Source organism: Eublepharis macularius, chromosome 12, assembly GCF_028583425.1.
Source record: "Eublepharis macularius isolate TG4126 chromosome 12, MPM_Emac_v1.0, whole genome shotgun sequence".
Taxonomy (NCBI): Eukaryota; Metazoa; Chordata; class Lepidosauria; order Squamata; family Eublepharidae; genus Eublepharis; species Eublepharis macularius.
The window spans coordinates 20,849,908-20,870,330 of NC_072801.1; the positions used below are offsets into that span (position 1 = coordinate 20,849,908).

At 42.4% G+C, this 20,423-nt stretch overlaps 1 protein-coding gene across 1 annotated transcript in view; it reads left to right on the plus strand.

Moving 5' to 3' along the window:
• Nucleotides 1-20,423, plus strand: part of OTOA (otoancorin) — a 44,098-nt gene that overhangs the window by 2,865 nt on the left and 20,810 nt on the right. Inside the window, exons 4-18 of the mRNA XM_054993675.1 lie at nt 421-508; nt 1,439-1,570; nt 2,746-2,981; nt 3,183-3,286; nt 6,156-6,256; nt 8,010-8,149; nt 9,689-9,812; nt 10,032-10,247; nt 11,841-12,008; nt 12,857-12,997; nt 13,586-13,641; nt 16,311-16,428; nt 18,645-18,718; nt 18,922-19,057; nt 19,415-19,605. Of these exons, the coding sequence (XP_054849650.1) occupies nt 421-508; nt 1,439-1,570; nt 2,746-2,981; nt 3,183-3,286; nt 6,156-6,256; nt 8,010-8,149; nt 9,689-9,812; nt 10,032-10,247; nt 11,841-12,008; nt 12,857-12,997; nt 13,586-13,641; nt 16,311-16,428; nt 18,645-18,718; nt 18,922-19,057; nt 19,415-19,605 (2,025 nt within the window). The remainder of the gene's footprint in view (nt 1-420; nt 509-1,438; nt 1,571-2,745; nt 2,982-3,182; nt 3,287-6,155; nt 6,257-8,009; nt 8,150-9,688; nt 9,813-10,031; nt 10,248-11,840; nt 12,009-12,856; nt 12,998-13,585; nt 13,642-16,310; nt 16,429-18,644; nt 18,719-18,921; nt 19,058-19,414; nt 19,606-20,423) is intronic.

Genomic DNA, 20,423 nt, shown 5'->3' on the forward strand with positions numbered 1-20,423 from the left:
ACGCTCTTGTTAGGCTGAACCTCTAATCCTGACCTCCTGTGTCTAATTTCAAAACCTAACTTCTCACTATAATCTCCTAACTTTACCATACAGCCCTTATGTAAGGATTCAGAACACTAATAGCTATTACTGCTGTGTCTCTGAAGCACCTTAGAGCTCCATATCACAATGACCAACAGAATGTCACAGGTGCTGTCCAGTAGACACTGTCCAGTGCAGGCCCATGAGATGCTCATCTAGGTTGTTTGGTAACTTTTCAATGTTAATGTAATGTAATGATATGTAATGATATGTAATGTTATGTAACGATAACCAGATTGCTGAATTAGCAACAGAACATGCTCGTTGTCTGCATACTTATTTTCCATGTCAATAATCTAATCTACTGTTTTCTTTTTTTGCCTCTGTTTTCTTCTACAGCACTAATATCTGGACCACAGACATGCTTAACAAAATCATGGCATATTTCCATGCTCAGAATATTGTAATTTCTTACAGCAGCTTACAGGTGTGTCTAAATACAATAATAGTTAGCATTTGTATAGCACTTTTCAGGGGTTCATATCCCTTCACATGCAGTATATTGTAAACATTAAAACAACTCTGAAAGGCCAGTCAGGACTTTTATCCCCATATTGCGGAGTGGGGGTGGTGGTGGTGGAGGAGGAGCTAAGAGATATCATTTTGCCCAATGCCTCCACAGCAAGTTTGTGGAAGTGTCAAGATCGGAACCCAGGACGTCCTTGTTTGTAGCCCAGGCTCTTTTCTATAACACCTCGACAGCAGCATGTTAGAAAATGAAAAGAGACAGATACAAAGTATTCATTTTATTCATTTATTTACAAGTTTTATATCCCACTTTTCAGTCCACTGGAGGCCACCAAAGAGGCTTAAAAATTAAACATTGGTAAACTAGCTGGCAGGTGTTGTTTGGAGTCGCTGCAATTAAGACATGTTGCTGTATCTTACAGAGTTCTTCCACTAGCAGATGTGCCTTCCTCTGATGGAAGGAGCTTTCCTTCGATGCAAAACAATCAGAAGAAGTTTCTTGAACTAGCAAAATGACTTGGCTCATGAAGGATAGGATGAACCAAGCATTCTTTTGTGTGTGTGTGTCTGTGTGTGTCCTGTGAGAGAGAGATCTATAAATGAACCAAGCATTTGGGGGGAGGGAGGTGATCTATGAATGAATAAACCAAGCATTCTTGCGGTACTGTTCGTTTCGGCTGAGTATGCACAAAAAAACTGGGGGATTGGGTTTCTCTGCCTTTTAAAGAAATATGAATTTAGGATTGGTGTGCTGGAAGCAGTGAACTACATCCCAGTATTGAGCATTTGGAATATAGGTAGGTAGGTGTTACCAATTTAAACATACATGAATGTATAAGCTAATTTTATATGTCCCCCTCTCCTCAACATCTCCCACTTGTCTGTTCAGGTGTCTATAAAGAATTATTTGGAGAATCTCTTATACCACCCCAAAATGCTGCTGTCTGAGTTCCGTCAGATGGATCGTCGCCATTTTCAAACTGCAATGAAATATCTCTTCGAAAGTAAGCAGGTCCATTTGGTGAGTCTAGCACATGGCAAGTTGAAACAACAGTTGCTTTGGATAATAGTACTCGCACAGATTCTCTTGTATTTAACCTACTCTTTGGGATCCACTAATGAAAAAAACTGTCAAAATGTTACATTAGAGGCAAAGCAATTGATATGATCATATAGTGTAAGCCGTGCACATAATCTCCCCGCAAGCTGATCTTTCTCTTTTGTCACAATATTTTATCTTGCCATTCCTCCAAGGAGCTCAGACTTCTGTACATGATTCTTTCTTCCCTTGTATCCTTGCAACAGCAACCCTAAGAGGTAGATTAGATTGAGACTGTGCAACTAGTTCAAGATCATCTAGTGAGCCACATCAATAAGGTTGCTAGTCTGAGCCTGGTAACCAGCAGGAGGGTGAGGGGCAGCAGGAGAAAAATAAATAAAAATAAGATTGTGTCCTGGGAATGACAATGGGTAGCTCTGAGAATTGCAGGACTCTGGTAAAACGCAGAGAAAATTACCTAGTGATTGTCCACCATAAGGGGGCAAATGGTAAGCCTACACATCAACATGAGAATTGGAATCCCAGTCCTAAGGTTCAATCCGATGAAATGAAGATCCTACATCTTTTTCAGCCATAAAATGCAAACCTCCTTTCTTTGGAAACTAAAACTGAGCAGCATCTACTCTTCCCCAAGGCAGAGAACAAATCCCAGTTTTCTTCTGCCCTCCTTCAGCGCAGGAGTTGCTTTAGAAGGGCCCAGGAAGCATCACCTTCATTCTTGCAGAGAGTTGCCATTCAGAAACTGCTTCGGTCATAGGAGGGCACTTGGCTTGGAATTGCCTGATGTATTCTGGAAGTCATTTTGCGATTGGCCCTGTCCCCAGGATAGCCATTTTGAGGTGGTGCCCAATACTGTGTCTCTTTTTGTGTCTCTCAGATTATCTGCAGGCTCAACAGGGTTGGGGACCTTGACTGTCATCGCTGTACCACACTGGCAGTCCTCCCACCCACTGTTTCACATTGTAGCCTCATTGGATCTCTTGTATCAATGGGGAGAAAATAGTCTTTAGAAGGGAATCCTGTCTGTACACTGATTGCAAATGTCTGCCCTGAGCTATGTGAACTTCAAAACAAACGGTACCGATCTTTCATAAGTAATTTTTAACAGTTCACTGAAAAGTACTCTGTATCTACAGGAATTGGGAAATATCATCCTTGATCTAGCTGGGATAAGAGAGAAGATTTTCCAAAGTCCTGGAGGAAACAGGACCTTGTTCCTCATTACTCTAGAGAGGTGCTTTCAGGCTTTGAATTCCGGGGAATGTGTGGATATATTAAGCCAAGTCTTGCGAGTGTCTTCCATGACTTATCTCCAGCTTCATACCATAGCAAGCCTCCCGCAGGATCTTCAGGAAGATGCATTTCGGAATCTGTAAGCCCACCACTTTTGTTGCGAATAAGTCGTTACTCTAGAATTTGTTAACAAAATGGGGCCTGAGCAGCCTTATTGGCTCTCCTATCACTTTTCTCTTGTTTGCTTTCAAAAGTCCCAAAGAATTTCAGCTAAACTAGCACTAACGAAAGAAAGGAATGAGTGTAATCCATCCATCAATTGCTCCTTTTGTCTTTTTAGGTCAATGGTATTCAAAGACCTCTACGACAGAATAACAGCAAACGCACAACGAGCTCTTTATGAATGGATGACACAGATCCTGCAAAAATCCTATAACGCCAGTGGTAGGTTCTACAGAAATAAACAATGGGCTGCTTTCAAGGGGGGCACACTCACACTCCGGTCAGGGTCTTCCTGGGAATTAGGATTGTTCCAGATATCAGCTAGCACAAGGGGTGGATTGACATGCAAGGGAATTACAGATAACCAGGTGAACTTCAGATTTGGTATTCAGTGGTTGGATTCTCTAGGGAGAGATCAAGGCGGAATGAGCTATTTTGACCTGTCAGAGCCTTGCTGGTAGCATAGATGGAGTGTGGCCGTAACAGTTTTGCACTGGGAGTGGAAAAACCAAAGTCCAAATTCCTAAATATGCCATTAAGTTGATTAGGTGAATGGCCTTGTCATTCTCTCCACCTAACCTCTCTCACAGGGGTTCTCAGCAGTTGGAATGAAATTGAGGTTATCCCCCCACCCCATAAAACTATCAAAATCAGGTGTGTGTGTTATGTGCCATCAAGTTGCCACTGACCTATGATGTCCCTATGAATGAAAGACCTCCAAAATGTCCTATCATTAACAGACTTGCTCAGATCCTGCAAACTGGAGGATGTGGCTTCTTTGATTGAGTCAAGTCATCTCATTTTAGGTTTTCCTCTTTTCCCATTGCCTTCCGCTTTTCTTAGCATTATTGACTTTTCCAGAGAATCTTGTCTTCTCATGATGTGACCAAAGTACAATAGCCTCAGTTTTGTTGTTTTAGCTTCTAGGGAGAATTCAGGCTTGATTTGATCTAGAACACACTTATTTGTCTTTTTTGGCCATTCATGGTACCAGCAAAACTCTCCTCCAGTACCACTTTTCAAATGAATCAATTTTCTTCTTGTCAGCTTTCTTCATTGTCCAACTTTCACATCCATACATAGTAATGGGGAATAGCTGGTCCCTAGAGAGATCAAGATGTCTTTTATCTTTAAGGATCTTTTCTAGTTCCCTCACAGCTGATCTTCCAAGTTTCAATCTTCTGCTTTCTTGGTTGTAGTCTCCCTTTTGGTTGATGATTGAGCCAAGGAACAGAAAATCTTGAACAATTTCAGTTTCCTCATTGTCAAAGTTAAAGTTGTGAATTCTTCAGTAATCCTTACTTTTGTCTTCTTGACGTTCTGCTATAATCCTGCTTTGGTGCTTTCCCCTTAAAATCTATATTAAAATCTACCCCTGTTTTTGCATGAGTGGCATTGTATAAATGCCATTAAAACAAACATTAAAATGCTGCAAAAGAAATAAACAAAACAGGAAAACAATAAGAGAAAACAGGCAGGATGAAAATGCTTTCAGTGGACACGTATGGGAACAGACATTTTTTTTAAAAAAAAAGGCATCGATATGCCCCAAATTCAGCATCACAAGCAGAATGTCAGGTTCCAGCAGGGGGCTCCAAAGCAAAAGCAGTAAACCCTCAATACTTGAAACTGACTTCAAGAAATGGTTTGGGAATTCAGGTTTTCCTGATTTCAAGGAAATCAGTAGGCTTTGTACTATTGGGGCCATATCACATTTTCCCTCCCTGAAGTTTTCCCAACCTGAAAGAAGCTCCAGAGAGCCACAGTTTGCCCTGGGAGGAAAATTATGCCTCTCATGAAAGCAGCAAAACTAGGTCACCAATGACAAGGCAGGGGTTTCTGCATACTCAGTGGATTCCACAGCTATGGAGAATAATAGAAATTTATCAATTAACCAAAAGAGAAACACCAACTCAGTCTGATGGAGGACTGAGCATGCTCTAGGAGGCATGGAATCAGTGGAGAGTTAAGTTGAACAGGGGTGGCGGTGGGGGAAAGCACAGGGAAATGGGGAAACCAAGTTTCTTCAACACCCCGAGAGCTTATGGAAGCCTGTAGGGAGAAACTCTGTTGTGTGCGGGGATTTCCAGATCGTTTATCCTTATGGAACCCAAACTTATTATTTCTAATGACAAACCTCATAGTTCAGTAGCAGCAAAAGGCGGTGCACCTAGAGAAAAGGGCAGGATTTCTATATACTTGAGGGAATTAAAGCCCTGCAGAACAATATTTATTTGCAATTTAAGAAAAACCCTGTTTACAAATGGGACTTTGTAAACTAGCCAAAGGATTTGATTGATTGATTGATTGATTGATTGATTGATTGATTGATTGATTGATTGATTGATTGATTGATTGATATCAAGTTGCTGCTAACGCTGTAGGGTTTTCAAAACAAAAGACATCCAGAGGTGGTTTGCCATTGCCTGCCTCTGAGCCAAACTACAAGTGACGAATGACACAGGTTGGACACTTGTCAGCTTCCCTCAAGTTTTGATGGGAAATGTAGGCATCCTGGTCTTGCAGCTTGGCTCTCCAACTGCTGTCCAATGGACTTTTCAGCTGTCACTTGTCCAACATTCCGCCCAGCTGCCTACATTTCCCATCAAAACTTGAGGGAAGCTGACAAGTGTCCAACCTGTGTCATTCGCCACTTGTAGCTTGGCCCTCTGTCTACTAACTTTGGACTTCCTAGGTGATTTCCCATCCAAGTACTAAGGAGGGCTGACCCTACTTAGCATCTGAGTTCTGATGAGATTGGACTAGCTTGGGCCATCTAAGTCAGGGCTAGCCAAAGGATACCCTCCCCCACAAATGGCCTGTTGTGGACTGAGCATGCTCAAGGCCCTTGGTGTGTTGAAAACAGTTGACAGTCAAAAGGAAAACAAAATGGAGGAAGATGAGGCAATTTGTTCACTCAAGTTCCAAATAGATTTTGAGAGAGATTTAAATCTAGAAGGGAGAAATTTCCCAGGTTTTCCCCTTTCCTCGATTATTTTGTATAGTTCTGTAACTTTTTTGTTGATAATAGCAGGAAGCATTTCCTTGCTTAGTGATGAGGATTTTATTTTTTGTGGCATCTCAGAATCAGAGAATTCAACCTCATGGGTCAGTGCAGAAAACCTGTGCATTTTGGGAAGGTATGTGGTTCACCTCCCGCTAGAAGAAATCAGGAAAATTAACTCTAATGAAGTAAGTAAAAAATAAAAGTGCATCTAAATAATGGCTATGTAGCATGCAGTGTCAACATAACGTGGTTCCAGAGGGGCTCTGATATCCACACAGATGATATTTTTAGAACCAAGTGTGTGTGTGTGTGGGGGGTAAACTTTTAACTTTCATGAATCATGGTAGGGTCCCAGGTCTGTCCGTAGAAATGGTGATTTAGAGTCCTAAGCAAAATTGTATCTTCCTAAGCACATTGACTTCAGTGGATCTGCAAGGATCTAACTCTACTTAGGACTGTGTGGTCAGTGTGAGTAGATTGGAGTGGACTGGTATAGTGGTTAGAGTAGAGAGACTAGAAATGATGTGGCCTGGGATCAAGTATTCATTCATTCATTCATTCATTCATTCACTCACTCTGCCTCCAAGCTCTTTGGAAGAAGATAGAAATGTAATAGAGAGAGAGGAGAGGGCAAAACACAAAGCAGTTCCACTGTTTGATGAATACTTTCATGTAGTATGGTATCAAAATTCCATGGGGAGCCAGACCAGCCACAAAGCATTTGCTCAAAGTTTTCCAGTTAATAATAAAAAAAAACTCCTATTATGCAGCTAAAATGTGGCAGGAAAGAAGGGTGCTGTGAAGACTGCTGAAAACTAATCAGTGAAATTTGCCATGTATCTAAAGAATTTGACATAGCTGTCCATCAGGGTGGTCAACGCAGGCCATGCAGAAAAGCTCTATTAAAGCTATATCATTTGTCTTACATATATTACATACTAAAAGAACTGAAATGTCCTTTTCATGCCTCTCATTGCATCAATCACATTCAAAAGTTAATTTAAGAAGAGGGGGAACACAAGGCTTTCTTACAATGTAATCTTATGCTCTGATCTAAACTCCTTGATTTCAATAGGCTTAGATGGGAGAAACTCTACGTACAATTGTGGTGTTAGTGTCACAGGCAAAAACCACCACATCTTATACTGCTGCATTGCCTTAAACAAAATATCCTGACCTGCAGTGGAAGTTCTGGTTGAAAAATGATTGGAGGATCATTTCTGTCCCAAGCGATGGTTAAAAAGTACACTGGAGTAACTCTGCAGCATCCAGAGCAGAATTATGTCCTTCCAAGCCCGTTGACTTCAATGGACTGAGAAGACTGTAACTCTGCTTAGGGTGCTACTGTAAGTCATCTTTCCATCTAACAAGAACCTCAAGGCAATCAATAGCATATTAAATACAAAACATTAAAACGGAGGCCTCAGCAGCAACAGAGCCAGTGTGGTGATGTGGTTAGAGTGTCAGTCTAGGATCTAGGAGACCCAGGTTTGAATCCCCACTCTGCCAGGAAGTTTGTTGGGTAACCTTGGGCCAATCACACATTTAGCATAACCTACCACACAGGGTGGTTGTGAGGATAATATGGAGGAGAAGAGAATGGTGTGAACCACTTTGAGCCCCCATGGGGGAGAAAGGCAGAGTATAGATGAAGTAAATAAATAATGGCATCATCCCCATGTTAATTCAATTTGAAAGTCTTCTGGAAAACAGAAGTATTCAATCTGGACCAGAAGACCCATAGATATGTACAGAATTACAGAATTATTTAAAACAAAATAGATCTTGTGTTGACCATTTTCTAACATCCAAATGGTGCTTTGCGTGGCAAAGGGACTACTCCAGAACCAAAGGCATTTCATTTGTAGGAATAGCTGAACATGTAATGTGAACGTTTTGTTAATTTCATGCTCTCGTAATGCCCCCCCATTTTATTAGATGAGGCTGTTCATCAGTTATGACAATGCGACCAAGCAACTTGATACGGTGTATGACATCACACCAGGTGTTGCTCAAGCCTTCTTGGAACGAATAAATGCATCAGGATTTGACATGAGAAACACATCAACTCTCTATAGGCAAGGAGCCGTTTTTATCTACTTTTCAGTTGCCTTTTAGAGTAACCTTTCGCAGGCTGGCTTTTGGGGAAAGGAACGTCTACTCAGGAGCAGTCATAATGATTCTGGGGTCCCCTGAACAAAAGTCCGGCATGGTGCCCTAGAATCACTGCCCACGCCGCAGCCTGGTGCGAGGCATGTGGGAGCCACCACTACCGTAGAAAACCTGCTGGTGAGCCCTGGACGGGGCAAGTGTGAGTGGCAATACAAGCTTCCTGCCCCATTGTGAGTAGGGTCCAGCTATGGGGGTTCAAGCTCCCCAGTACAGGGCCCAGGCCTGCTGCCCATTGGCTAAGATCACCCCTGTATCTAGGTATTTCATGGCTGCCAAGGGACACCCAGGGACACCCTCTGGGTTCCTTTTTACATATGCCCTCTCCCCCTTCAGAAGGACACACACAAGATGTTTGATTGATTTGGAAAATGTATATACTGCCTCTTCAGAGACCTGCTCGAGGCAGCTCACAAAGTAAAATCTGTGCAGTAAAACCATTGAACTGACAACATAATCATTGCCTCTGTTAGAACAAGCCATAAAAACAGCATGAAAAACATTCAGCAGCCTAAAACGATAGCCATAAAAACAACGCTCAGGCTTAGAGACAAAGCATAAAAGCAGCTTTAAAATATGGAATTCCCCAGTTAAAATTGGCTTAGGACAGGTGTGCCTTTACTGGCCTCCAGAGACACCTAGCCTGGAGCAGTGGTGGGACTCTAATCTGGAAAACCGGGTTTGACTCCCCACTCCTTTGCTTGAAGCCAGCTGGGTGACCTTGGGTCAGTCACAGCTCTCTCAGAGCTCTCTCAGCCCTACCCACCTCACAAGGTGCTTGTTGTGGGGATAATAATAGCATACTTTGTAAACCGCTCTGAGTGGGCATTAAGTTGTCCTGAAGGGCAGTATATAAATCAAATGTTTATTATTGTTATTTTTGAATTACATGCAACACAATCAATAATAAATAAAGATCGCATGTTATTATTGATTGGCCTTGCTAAACTGATACAAGTTTCCACCAAAGGCCTAAGTATCCGCCAAGTATCGGTGTAATATGTATACTGTTCCAAGTAATGTCTTTTGCAGTTCTGTACATGAAAAGCTGCAGTTTTTCCAAATAAGTTGCAAAAATTTTCGAAATAGTTCCCAGTGCCCCGATGACAACGGGAACTACTGTTGTTTTCTTCATCCATAGTCAGGTGGTTTCTATTGCCAGATGATGATGATGATGATGATGATGAAAACATTCCCGATCAGAGGGAGGGAGCCCAAGTATGCACACTTCCCACGTGCATAGATTCCATGCTCACAAACCAGCAATCGAAGCCATTGGGCTCATGCTTATGCCCCATCTTGTGCATGTAATGACTATTATGGGTATTCTGATATTTCTCTAGTTTTACTGAAAATAATGTGCTACGTGTTGGCTGCCCCAAATATACACAAGCACGGTACTTGCAGCTCAAAAGTAAAACTGCTGCTTTCTACATTCTCTCACGCAGGTTAGGTCTGCTTGTTTGTTTTTACAATGACCTAGAGCAGATGGACGCTGCCGTGGCCCGTGTTCTGCTTCATCAGATGATTAAATGTAACCAGTTGAGAGGCTTTCAGGCAGACATCCACAAGGTGAGGATAGCGTTCAATTCTTATTGGCCTGGTCTCGCCACTTTTTATCTTGCTGCAAGAGGTGGGCAGATCCCGTTTGGTTTGAGCCATTCGAGAAGGTGCATTATTTTGAAGTGCCTTTGCTTGCTGTGAGTGTCTTTTTTGATAATATTGCTGCAGATTGGAGAAATGGTGGTATACAGTCTTCCATGTGCTTTCAACTGCCTTTTGCAATTTCAGCTGAAATCTCAACTTCTCGACATTGCCATGCAAAACCAGACCTTGAATGACACCCTTGGGTCCCTCTCAGATGCCGTTGTGGAGTTGACTTCCAGCCTGCTGGACTCCCTCTCTCCTGAGGCCGTGCACAACGCGATTTCAACATTAAACCAAGTCTCTGGATGGGCCAAGAGCCAGCTGGTGATTTTAGCCAGCAAATACCTTGCGTACGAAAAGGTACGGTTTTAAGATTTTGTCATATGAAGAGTCAAAAAGGGTTCGGAGCAAAATTTTCAGCTTTGAGAAGAGCAGCCTTAATTTCACAATATGCAATGGCTTGTTTTGAATTATGCAAAACTCCTCCTCAGCTTAAAGTGAGATAATAAATTAATGTTTTGCTTTTCCCATGTCTGTACTCTGAACGTAAATAAAAATCTATACTGGCTAGAAGGAACGCTGAATATAAAAGGTTTCTCCCTTTAATCTGCATGAAAAATATTGACATCTACTCATAACAGAATTGGGAAGCTGAAAAGCCTCTACATTTTATGTGTGAAAGAACTCTCGGAGATTTACATGTGTAATGTACAAACGCCAGTTACAGGATGGCTCCAAAGAACTGCAAACGGAAGGAAATGGCCCCTTGTGCAAAGGGCATCGTAGGGGTTAATTTCACTTGTCTGTACACGAGTTCTAAAGCAGCCCTTCCATGCACAGAAGGGCCCTTCTGCATGCAAACAGGGAAAAGATGTGTAATGATCCACATGTTGGAATTTAGGACAAGAGAAATCTGGGTTCAAATCCCCATTCTGCTATAAAGCTCACTGCTTGATCTTGGGCCTCTCATCTTCTCACAATCTGCCCTACCTTATAGGGTTGTCATGAAGATAAAATGCAGAAAGGAAAAATCATTGAAAGAAGAGCGGGGTGGGGGGTGGGGGGGAATAATATGATGAAAGATAGAAGGGAACCCTTTGGATCCAGCCCAACATTTCTTTATTTATTAAGTCATTCAATTGTGGAATTCATTGCCAGTGATGGCCACAAGCCTTTTAAAATGGGGGTTAGGCAGACTGATGGAGGAGAGGTCCATCTATGGCTGCCAGCCATGGTGAGTAAAACGAACCTCCATAGTCAGAGGCAGTAAACCCCTGTAAAGAGGCAATATCTGGAGAGGCCCTTGTTCTCTGTGCCCTGTGTCATGTTTGACTGTGCCCTTTCATCCATGCCAATACTACGTTTGCCACGTATATGCTTAATTGGCTGATATATGTTTAAGTGCCTGGTATAACTCCACTTCCTGTTGCCAGTATTCTAGTGGGTTCTCAAACGTTCCCAGATGGCAGTCTGTTTGCAACTTTGAATTTTTCTTCCGGACTATGATATGTCTTCTCTCTTCGTGGTGTGATAGCACAAATATGCACAATGTTCTCACGCAGAAAGAGCAACAATGAATTGTTTGGGCATTGGGAGGGGGAAGGAAAGCCGGGTAGAAAAGGGATGTGTTTTTCCCATGTTGCCATTCTAGTCAACTTTCTGCTAGCACTACTTAGTTGCTTACCTTACTCCTAAGTAGACCTTTGGACCTGAATATGGAAAGAACTGATCCCTGAATAAAAGTCATTTAACTAAGGACCTGTGACTTGTTATAATGAGCCAGGGATTTATCTGCTGTATTCTGTCATCCAGAGCCTGACGCCCTGTTGGCTGTACTTCCAGAGCAACTGGTCAGCCACCATGTGAAACTGGAGGGTGAACGAGATAGACCGTTGGTCCAGTCAAGCAGGACTGTTCTTTTGCTGAACTGTATGTGCTTTGCTCTTCCTGTAGGCATTATCATTTCATAACATCAGTCAAATGGGTGCTTTGGTGATGGGGATCACTGCCCAGTCCTTCCACAGCATGAACCCCAAAGAACTCTTGCAAACGATCAAAGGCACACTAGCTCAATACACATCTGATCTGTCACCAGCGCAACAACAAGGGATCCTCCGGAAGGTAATGGGCTTTTCCATGTGCGGTATGACACTGTCTGTGATATCTGAGTCTGATAGCAATAGGTGGGATCAAGAGGCCTCCAGCATACAGCCTCTTTGTTCAGTCTGTTTTGCCCATTGGCTCCTCACAGGAAAGCCCGAAGGGACTTAAGCCGCACCATGCCTTTAGTTTTATTTGCAAACCTCTTGACCGTGCAGAGGATTATTTCCCCAAGAAGGAAAGCAGTTGGGAAAGAAATCAGCCCAGTACAGATGTTGCTCTCAGGACACAAATCTGTGCAGGTGTAGCCATGGCTTCCTGATAGAGTATCTAGTTTGAATACAAAAGGTCTCAGGTTCAATCCCCAGCATCTCCAGTTAAACAGATCTGTTTGTGATGAGAAAGACCTCCACCGGAAGAGAGGCTACTAGTCAAAAAAAGACAAGACTGACCTATAGAGACCTATGGTATGGCTCAATACAAAATTCTTACTTAATAGGATTAAGGCTTGCATTTAAGCTTTGTGTATGTATGCATGTTGCTAGTTTATTGTATTTTTTATGGATTTTCTGAGCCATCTTGAAGGCCATATTTGGTGGAAAAGAAATCCTTTAAGTCAATCACAAATGGAGAACTGCCATGTTAAAAAGGATGAAATTCCTGAAGACACTTAGAGCTAAATTGTCATTGCTGCCTTCATTCTCTCACAAAGTCCTGCAGAGTTCAGTGGACAGACTTCCGAAGAGGAATCCTTTCTTGAACTGTCACAAAGTTCTTCTAACAAAAATGGAAGGAAACCGAACATATTCAATAAATTACAACATACACTGGATGTCCCTTGAATTTTCCTCCTTCTGTCCCATCTCTAGATGGTCACATCCACAGAACTGTCGTCAGTGATCACCGACATCCAAGGAGCCCTTTTCAAAGAAGTCTCTCTTTTCGATTTATGGAAGGAAGAAGGCTTTAACTCATCACTGGTGAAAGAAAAAGAATTAAGGCCAAGTCAGGTACGTACAGCTGAATGGCATTTTGCCTACAAATTTGATGATGCAAGGGCAAAGCCAGGTTAGGCTGAATTTGGTATGGATTGATCTCAGAGCAGGCCAGTGAATGGCCTGTCAGGTCTAGCAACTTGCAGGAATCACGCAGACAGGCCACCTGAAAGCAGTTCAACTGGGTCAGAGCACTGGAGTTTTGTAGGACACAGAGGAAGTCCATTGGCCCTGACCCTGCTGAGCTGGTAGCTGTAATACCACCATCTGCAGCCACGGTGCTGAAGAGTTCCTCCTCCTCCTCCAGCCAACTGTCACAGCGGTGCTTGGGTCTTTAAGGTCAAAGCCCCCAAGATCCAGCACCTTATATGCCTGCTCACTCACAACCTAAGAGATGGTCCATGCTGCTGCTTGGCTTAGTTTGTGAATAGTTTGGTTTTAGATTTTAACCGGTTGATTTGTGCGCATGTTTATTTTGGCAGTTTGTACTTTGTATAATGCTGTCTACCTCCTTGAAAACCCGTACTTGAGAAATGGTGTAAAAAAATTAGCAAATAAATTTAACATCCTCTTCTTATCAATGCTGCTGTATTTTAATTTCAGGCTTTGTTTCTGTATGAATTATTGTCGACGAAGATTCCTCCTTCTGATCTATTAAGGTAAGAAAGTTTGGTTCATGCTCCCCTTCTGCATGTTTTAATCCTTGTATGAGCCCCGTGGCGCAGAGTGGTAAGCAGCAGTATTGCAGCCCAAGCTCTGCTCACGACCTGAGTTTGATCCTGGCAGAAGCCATGTTCATGTAGCCTGCTCAAGGTTGACTCAGCCTTCCATCCTTCCGAGGTCGGTAAAATGAGCACCCACTTTCCTGGGGGTAAAGTGTAGATGACTGGGGAAGGCAATGGCAAACCACCCCATAACAAAAGTCTGCCAAGAAAACGTCATGATGCAACGTCCCCCCATGGGTCAATAATGACTCGGTGCTTGCACAGGGGACTACCTTTACCTTTTTTATGGCCAAAGTATCAAGGTAGCAAGCATTGGGTTGGATCCTATGGAGCCAATCTTCTAGAGATGCTTTAAGATTGGTAGAAGGAACCTTCCTTTGATGCATCAGAGGAAGGCTTCTTCTGCTGGTGGCAAACACCTTCGCTAGTCAAAAAGATCTGTGGGATCCAACACATTTTTTCATAGATCTGACTCAGGTGTCTGGAATTCCTCTAGAGAGAGCAGCCCTCTGCACATAGGTATTTGAAGACAGTCATGTGTTCAGGGGTGGGGGCTGAGGGAGAGCTTCTGCTTAACACAGAAGGTCCCAGGTTCAATCCCCAGCATTTCCAGCTAAAAGGATCTGGTGGTAGGTGTTATAAAAGACCTCAACCAGAGACTCTGGAGAGCTGCTACTAGTATCAGTGGACACTACTGACCTTTATGGGCCAAGGGCTTGATTCAAGTCCAGATAACATATTTGAGTGGTGAACAAGTTGGATCCTGGTTCCATTTTTGCTGCTCCACGAGGAGTATTCTGTGCACACAGAGCAGCACAAATGGGGAAATAATTCCCACCCCACAGCACTGTTTCCATGCAGAAAGATGGCATGGGGAAGGGAGAAGCCCTTCACCACCATCCCTCCCCCATCGTAGTTTCTTTCCAAGCCTGTTTGAGCTCTCCTTTATTTTTAAAAAGCCATTCCTTGCAGTGGCTGTGTGGCTTCAGGGAACCCGGTCCCAACTCATTAAAAACCCAAACATGTAGTTTGACTCTCAGTATAAAGTAAAGAGATAGATCTGAAGATGTGAGCTGTGGCTCATTAAAGCTCATACCCTACCACTAATTTTGTTGCTACTGGACTCTTGTTCTTTTCCACAGTATAAGGCAACTTCATGTGTCCTTCGTGTCTTCTCTGGCATGTCCTCAGTTAAAACATGGAAAGCTCTCCCGTGATAAGTCAAATCATTGATCTATCTAGACTCAGCATTGGCCATATTTAAGCAGCACAACACACCTATGTTTGTTCACGACAGGCATAAACGTGGCTTATTCACTGTGTCCACATGCTCTCTCCTTCCTCCCTTTGGTTTGATTGAAAGCTTCCTGGTTTGGGAAGCTTTCCATCAAACTCCATTTTTTATGACATCCAGATACAGGTGCCTGGTCAAAATTGTTGCTTTCCTCCATGCAAAATTGGGATTTCTGTTTGCTGGGAGGAAACAAACCCCACTGCAGGGGGCATGTAGGGATAGAATACGGGACCTTTCTGCATGCAAAGTGTGTGATCTACTGTTGAGCCCTGGCTCCTTTCATGTTCAATTACTCAGCAGCCGTTCCAGTGAATGTAGTTACACTCTTTTTGAATGAGCACATAGTCTCTAAAGCTGATGTTGCCTGAAACAGGACAGTCTTTGCTCCTGGAATCCTCTATATGCTTTCTCTAGCCATTGGACCAGAGAGAAAGTAAACAGTGCAGTCAAAGTTTTATTCTCCAGCTATAGACAGAAAAATGGACAGAGATGGTTCTCACCAGGGGATAATAAATTTGTCCACGACTTGAGGAGTTGTGAGCTGTTCACTGACAGAATTGGACAGCTAGAAGCACTCGTGGCCTTACTATACATTGTTTCTTTGTGTTGGCCCCAGGTCGGGTTGCCAGCCTCCAGGTAGTGGCTGGAGATCTCCCGGAATTACAACTGGTCTCCAGGCCACAGAGATCAGTTCACCTGGAGAAAATGGCTACTCTAGGGGTGGACTGTATGGAATTATGCCATGTCAAGGTCCTTTCCCTCCCCAAAACTCACTTTCTCCAGGTTTCTCCAGGTTTCATCTCCCAGATCTCCAGGAATTTTCCAACTTGGAGCTGGCAACCCTAGCCCCAGGGTCTGTGCAATCAGCTTTTTTAAACAAATTGTATTCATTCATAGAACCGTCCATTTATTTAAATAACACAATACATTCATTAAAAACCAATTGCATGGAGAATATTGTGGGCGTTTAAAATATAATACTGTTATACCTGCCTCCTGAAAGAGATACATCAGCTGGTTTTATCCAGGTGCTTTTTCAAGGGAAAGGAAAAGAGATTGTAAATATAATATGTCAATACATTAGGTGACTTGAGAGGAAAAAGAATTTGTCTTTTTAAAAATATAAATGTGAATCCTTTTCTGAGTATATTAAAAAGGAAAGTGGCTTGTGTGTCTTTCACTCTCTTTTGTCTCAAGTTGTGTTGTTATTTTAGTGATTATTAAATGATACCACACTCTTTCTTAATCTCTTGTGTTCAATCATATCAATGCGTACTGTGTAAATACATCTCTTTTTAAAAAAAATCAGCATCCCCCAGTTGGTGAAAGGAATAACGTGTTGGCAGATTGAAAGTATGAGCACCATCTCTTTTCTAAACGTTTTTGAACTTTTTGAAAAGCATCTTCACTTACTTTCACCATACCAGGTAAAAATGAAAATGTTCTAGATATTTTGTGTGCAGTCAAAACCTTATTACGTGGCCACCTCTGTGAAGTTAAAAAAACAGTAGGAGCAACCCTCAAGGGAGTACCAAAACAAGCAATATATATGAGGGCAACACAGTGAAAAAATAGTATAAAGTGTTATTGAAAAAGTAACAACAAATGTATAGTCAATTAAAGCACAGCGATTCTACGAGGAGCCAGGCAAAGAACTTGTTTCAAAACATCTTCCTCAGGAGTCGCAACACAGATAACACCCGAAAATAATAAATCACCACCATGAAGCTCTGGAAAAGCAAGCACCTCCAAAGGTGTAGCTGCTTTTCCACCAAAGAGCTTCATGGTGGTGATTTATTCTTTTCAGGTGTTATCTGTGTTGTGACTCCTGAGGAAGACTTTTTGAAACAAGTTCTTTGCCTGGCTCCTTGTTGAGTCGCTGGGGTTTTGTGCCCCCAGGCTTTCTTCCTGACACCTGTAAAAAAGAACATAAGTACCTTTTATATGAAAACAATTTCATGGCTTTATATGTAGCACTCACCTTGTACTCCATTACCTTGGTTGGTTGTATTTGTTGCTGCTGCCTGTTCTGATTGTATTACTATGGTACTGTAGCATGTTGCACTTTAGTTGACTATTGTCACCCGAAGGCAGCTGGGCCAGACGGCCAAAGCCTTCCTGTCTCAAACCACAAGAAGAGAGACCGAGACTCTGAGCGGTACAAGCTGCTGCTTTATTGAAGTACACGGGCCCGAGGGTGCCAAAGAGGAACCCCGAGGCTTCCTGAACATATATTTTTATAGACTGTAAATCACTACTAATAATTGACAGATTCTAAGCATCCTATCCCCGTCCGCAATTTCCCTCTCCCTTTCCCCATAGGCTGAGGTACTTGGGAGTTACACCTTTCAGGTTTTTGCCTAAAACTCCACCTTAGTTTACATCTCCCCTTACTCTCTTAAGGAAGCCCCCTCCCCTTATTTGCTTTATTCCTTATGTGGTCTGTCACACATTAGCACACACACACATCCCTGTTAGCTTAATCACAGAGACCTAGCTTTTGCTTTACTTCCTCAACTGTATGTCTGAGCCCACCTATTCTTAGGTGATGGAAACCACTGGCTTCCTCTAAAAGGCAGCTAACCTACAGTTCCTCTAAAGATTGTCTGGCTGTATCTAAACTGAACTTTACCGTAAAACTAACAATTAAAAGCAATTTAGCTATTTTGTGTATAATACTTGTAAGATATATGAAAAAGCATAGCAAATGGTTGATTAGATATCTTGGTTAACATACTGGTGGGGTTCTGAGACAGAAGGGAACAATATGATCTTTTGTTTTCTGGTCCTGGCCTACACTATACATTTGTTGTTACTTTTTCAATAACTTTATACTATTTTTTCACTGTGTTGCCCTCATATATATTGCTTGTTTTGGTACCTCTGTGAACTTGGCATTTGTCTATAAGACATAGTCATCTGGTCCTGCCAAGAATTGACCTTCTATATGTAAACGATCTGCTCTATTATTGAGCCAAGTCCCCACAATTTCCAATTTATAGATACGTAAACATTCTGTTTTCATGTGCTTTTATTTTAAATGAAGTAAGTTGCACAGAAAATTGATGAACATGGGCGTTTATTCTGTTGTGGTTCATCAACAAAGTTCATGTACAACTGACTATTTATTTAGGTTGCTGTCACTTCCATACACTGCCGTATATATTGGGAAAGAACCCCTTTAAAAAAAAAAAGGCCCACCCAACAGAGATGTTTGGTTATAGTGGCAATTGGCCAATGCTTAAGAGAGGTCTTGTTACCTTGTTGACATGCAGTGAGCTATCAGAGAACTAAATTTACAACTATCTTGCCATAAATGTTTATACTTTGGTTATTTAGAGTTAAGCAGCCTGCTTAACCCAGGGTTCGCCACTGTCAGTACTTGAATGGGAAACTACCAAGGAAGACAAAGGGGAAGGCAATGGCAGACCACCTCTGCTCATCTTATGCCTGGAATGATTGCGACTCGGCACCTCCTCCTTCTTTCTGTTTAGAGTGAAGCTGCCCAGACAAAGGATAGAAAAACCCAATGCTATAGTAGGAAGGCCAACAAATAAACTATCCAAGATTATAACTTTGTTTGCACTGTTCCTATAATTTGGTAAGGTAACGAAAGATTGTTTTAAAATACCTTGTTTTCCAGATCAATTGTTTGGCATGGAAATTTTGGCTCATCTCTAATATATCCATTCCTCCCTATCTCTTATCCACGCTCCCGTAAGTTATTCTTGTAAATTTCTTTTCATACATCATTTCCCCTCATTTTAATGGTGTGGAAATGTGGAACTAATGCATGATAAAAAGACTAATGTGTTTTAGTATGTTTTTGTTCAACCCCTTTCTTCATGCATTCCGCATGCTATAAATGCCCAAATTTCCTCTTCTCACAATTTCACCTTCCCTATAAATCTTTCCTTTAGTGCTGAGTATCTGGAATCCGTTAGCGGAACTCTCTGTATCCCTTTTGTGACCAGTCTGGGGAAAGTTGAACTGGATCATCTTGTTTTAAATGAACAGAAAAGGGAAATGATTCTGCAGAAAGTCCAGGAGTGCCTGGTAAGCACTGGGGGTGTCTATGAAACTGAGCAATGTTCGGGGGGTGGGGAGGGATAAATGGTTTAGAAGAAATTCAGTCCAAACCAGATGTGCCTTGGAAGTTCCATGTTTTAAAATTCAGTTATCAGGCACATGGGAAGCCCCGTGGCTTGAGGAGAGGAAGGGTTTAATCCTTTCTCCTGTGTCATTTTGACAAACTGAAAAGATACCAGAGAGTGGCTATTTGCTATGTTGGGGCAAACATATATGCACACATGTTTACCCCGGCATCAGTTCTCAAGGGCCATTCAGGCTCAGTTTCAAACGTAATTGGTAACCTGATAAGAATATGTCTTGTCTGTGTCTTCTTTATTACAGAATGGTTCACTTGTGGATGAATATGACATCGACTTGTTGGGAAAGCTCATCTGCCATTTACCCCCCACGTTAATTTGTGATGGAATTTCACTGGAAACCATGGCGACAATACTTCACCAGTTCCGGCACTGCCAACACCTTAACTATGAGCAGAAGATGGAAATTAAACACAGATTGATTGATATATATGGGTAATCTCTCTCTCTGTGTGTGTGCATGCATTGGGGATAATGAAAAGCCCTGAGGCACCACACAAACCAGGGTGATGAATCAGTATCACACTGACGAGAGAGAGTGTGGTGTGTCAGACTAGGATCATCTGGGAGACCGAGGTTTTAATCCCCACTCTGCCATAAAAGCTTCCTGGGTGTCCTTGCGCCAGTCACGCACTCTCAGCCTACTCTACCTCAAAAGGTTGTTGTGAGGAGCAAATGGAGGAGAGGAGAAAGAGATAAGCTGCTTGGGGGCCTGGTGGGTATAATCAGGGCTTTTTTTCTGAGAAAAGAGGTGGTGGAACTCTCGAGAGGGAAATGAGGGAGAAACACATGGGCCGCCTTATAAAACAACCATTTTCTCCAGGGGAACTGGTCTCTGTCTGGAGATCAGGGGTGGGGGGGTGGCAGGGCCACCAGACACAAGAGGTGCCGGAACTCCATTCCACTGTGTTCCCACTGAAAAAAAAGCCTTGGGTATAATGAAGTCAGTAAATAAGTATCCCCACTTCTGCATTGTTCCATGCAAAAAGGATGGAAGAGCATCCCTTGAGATCTCAAAACCATCCTCCAACAACTGACCGTATCAACAGTCCCTGTTCAGTTCAGTAAGGAAGTTGTTCTACTGCTGAGTTGTTTAAGTCTGCCACTGTCTATTAGCATAGCAAATTATGATAACTTAAGAGTCCTGCATCTCCCCACAGTGATCAGCTAAATCTTTGTTTGGAAAAAAAAATGGTTTGCAACTTTATTCAATTTGTTTGGCACCTTCTTTAAAGGTACACATAAGCACTCTG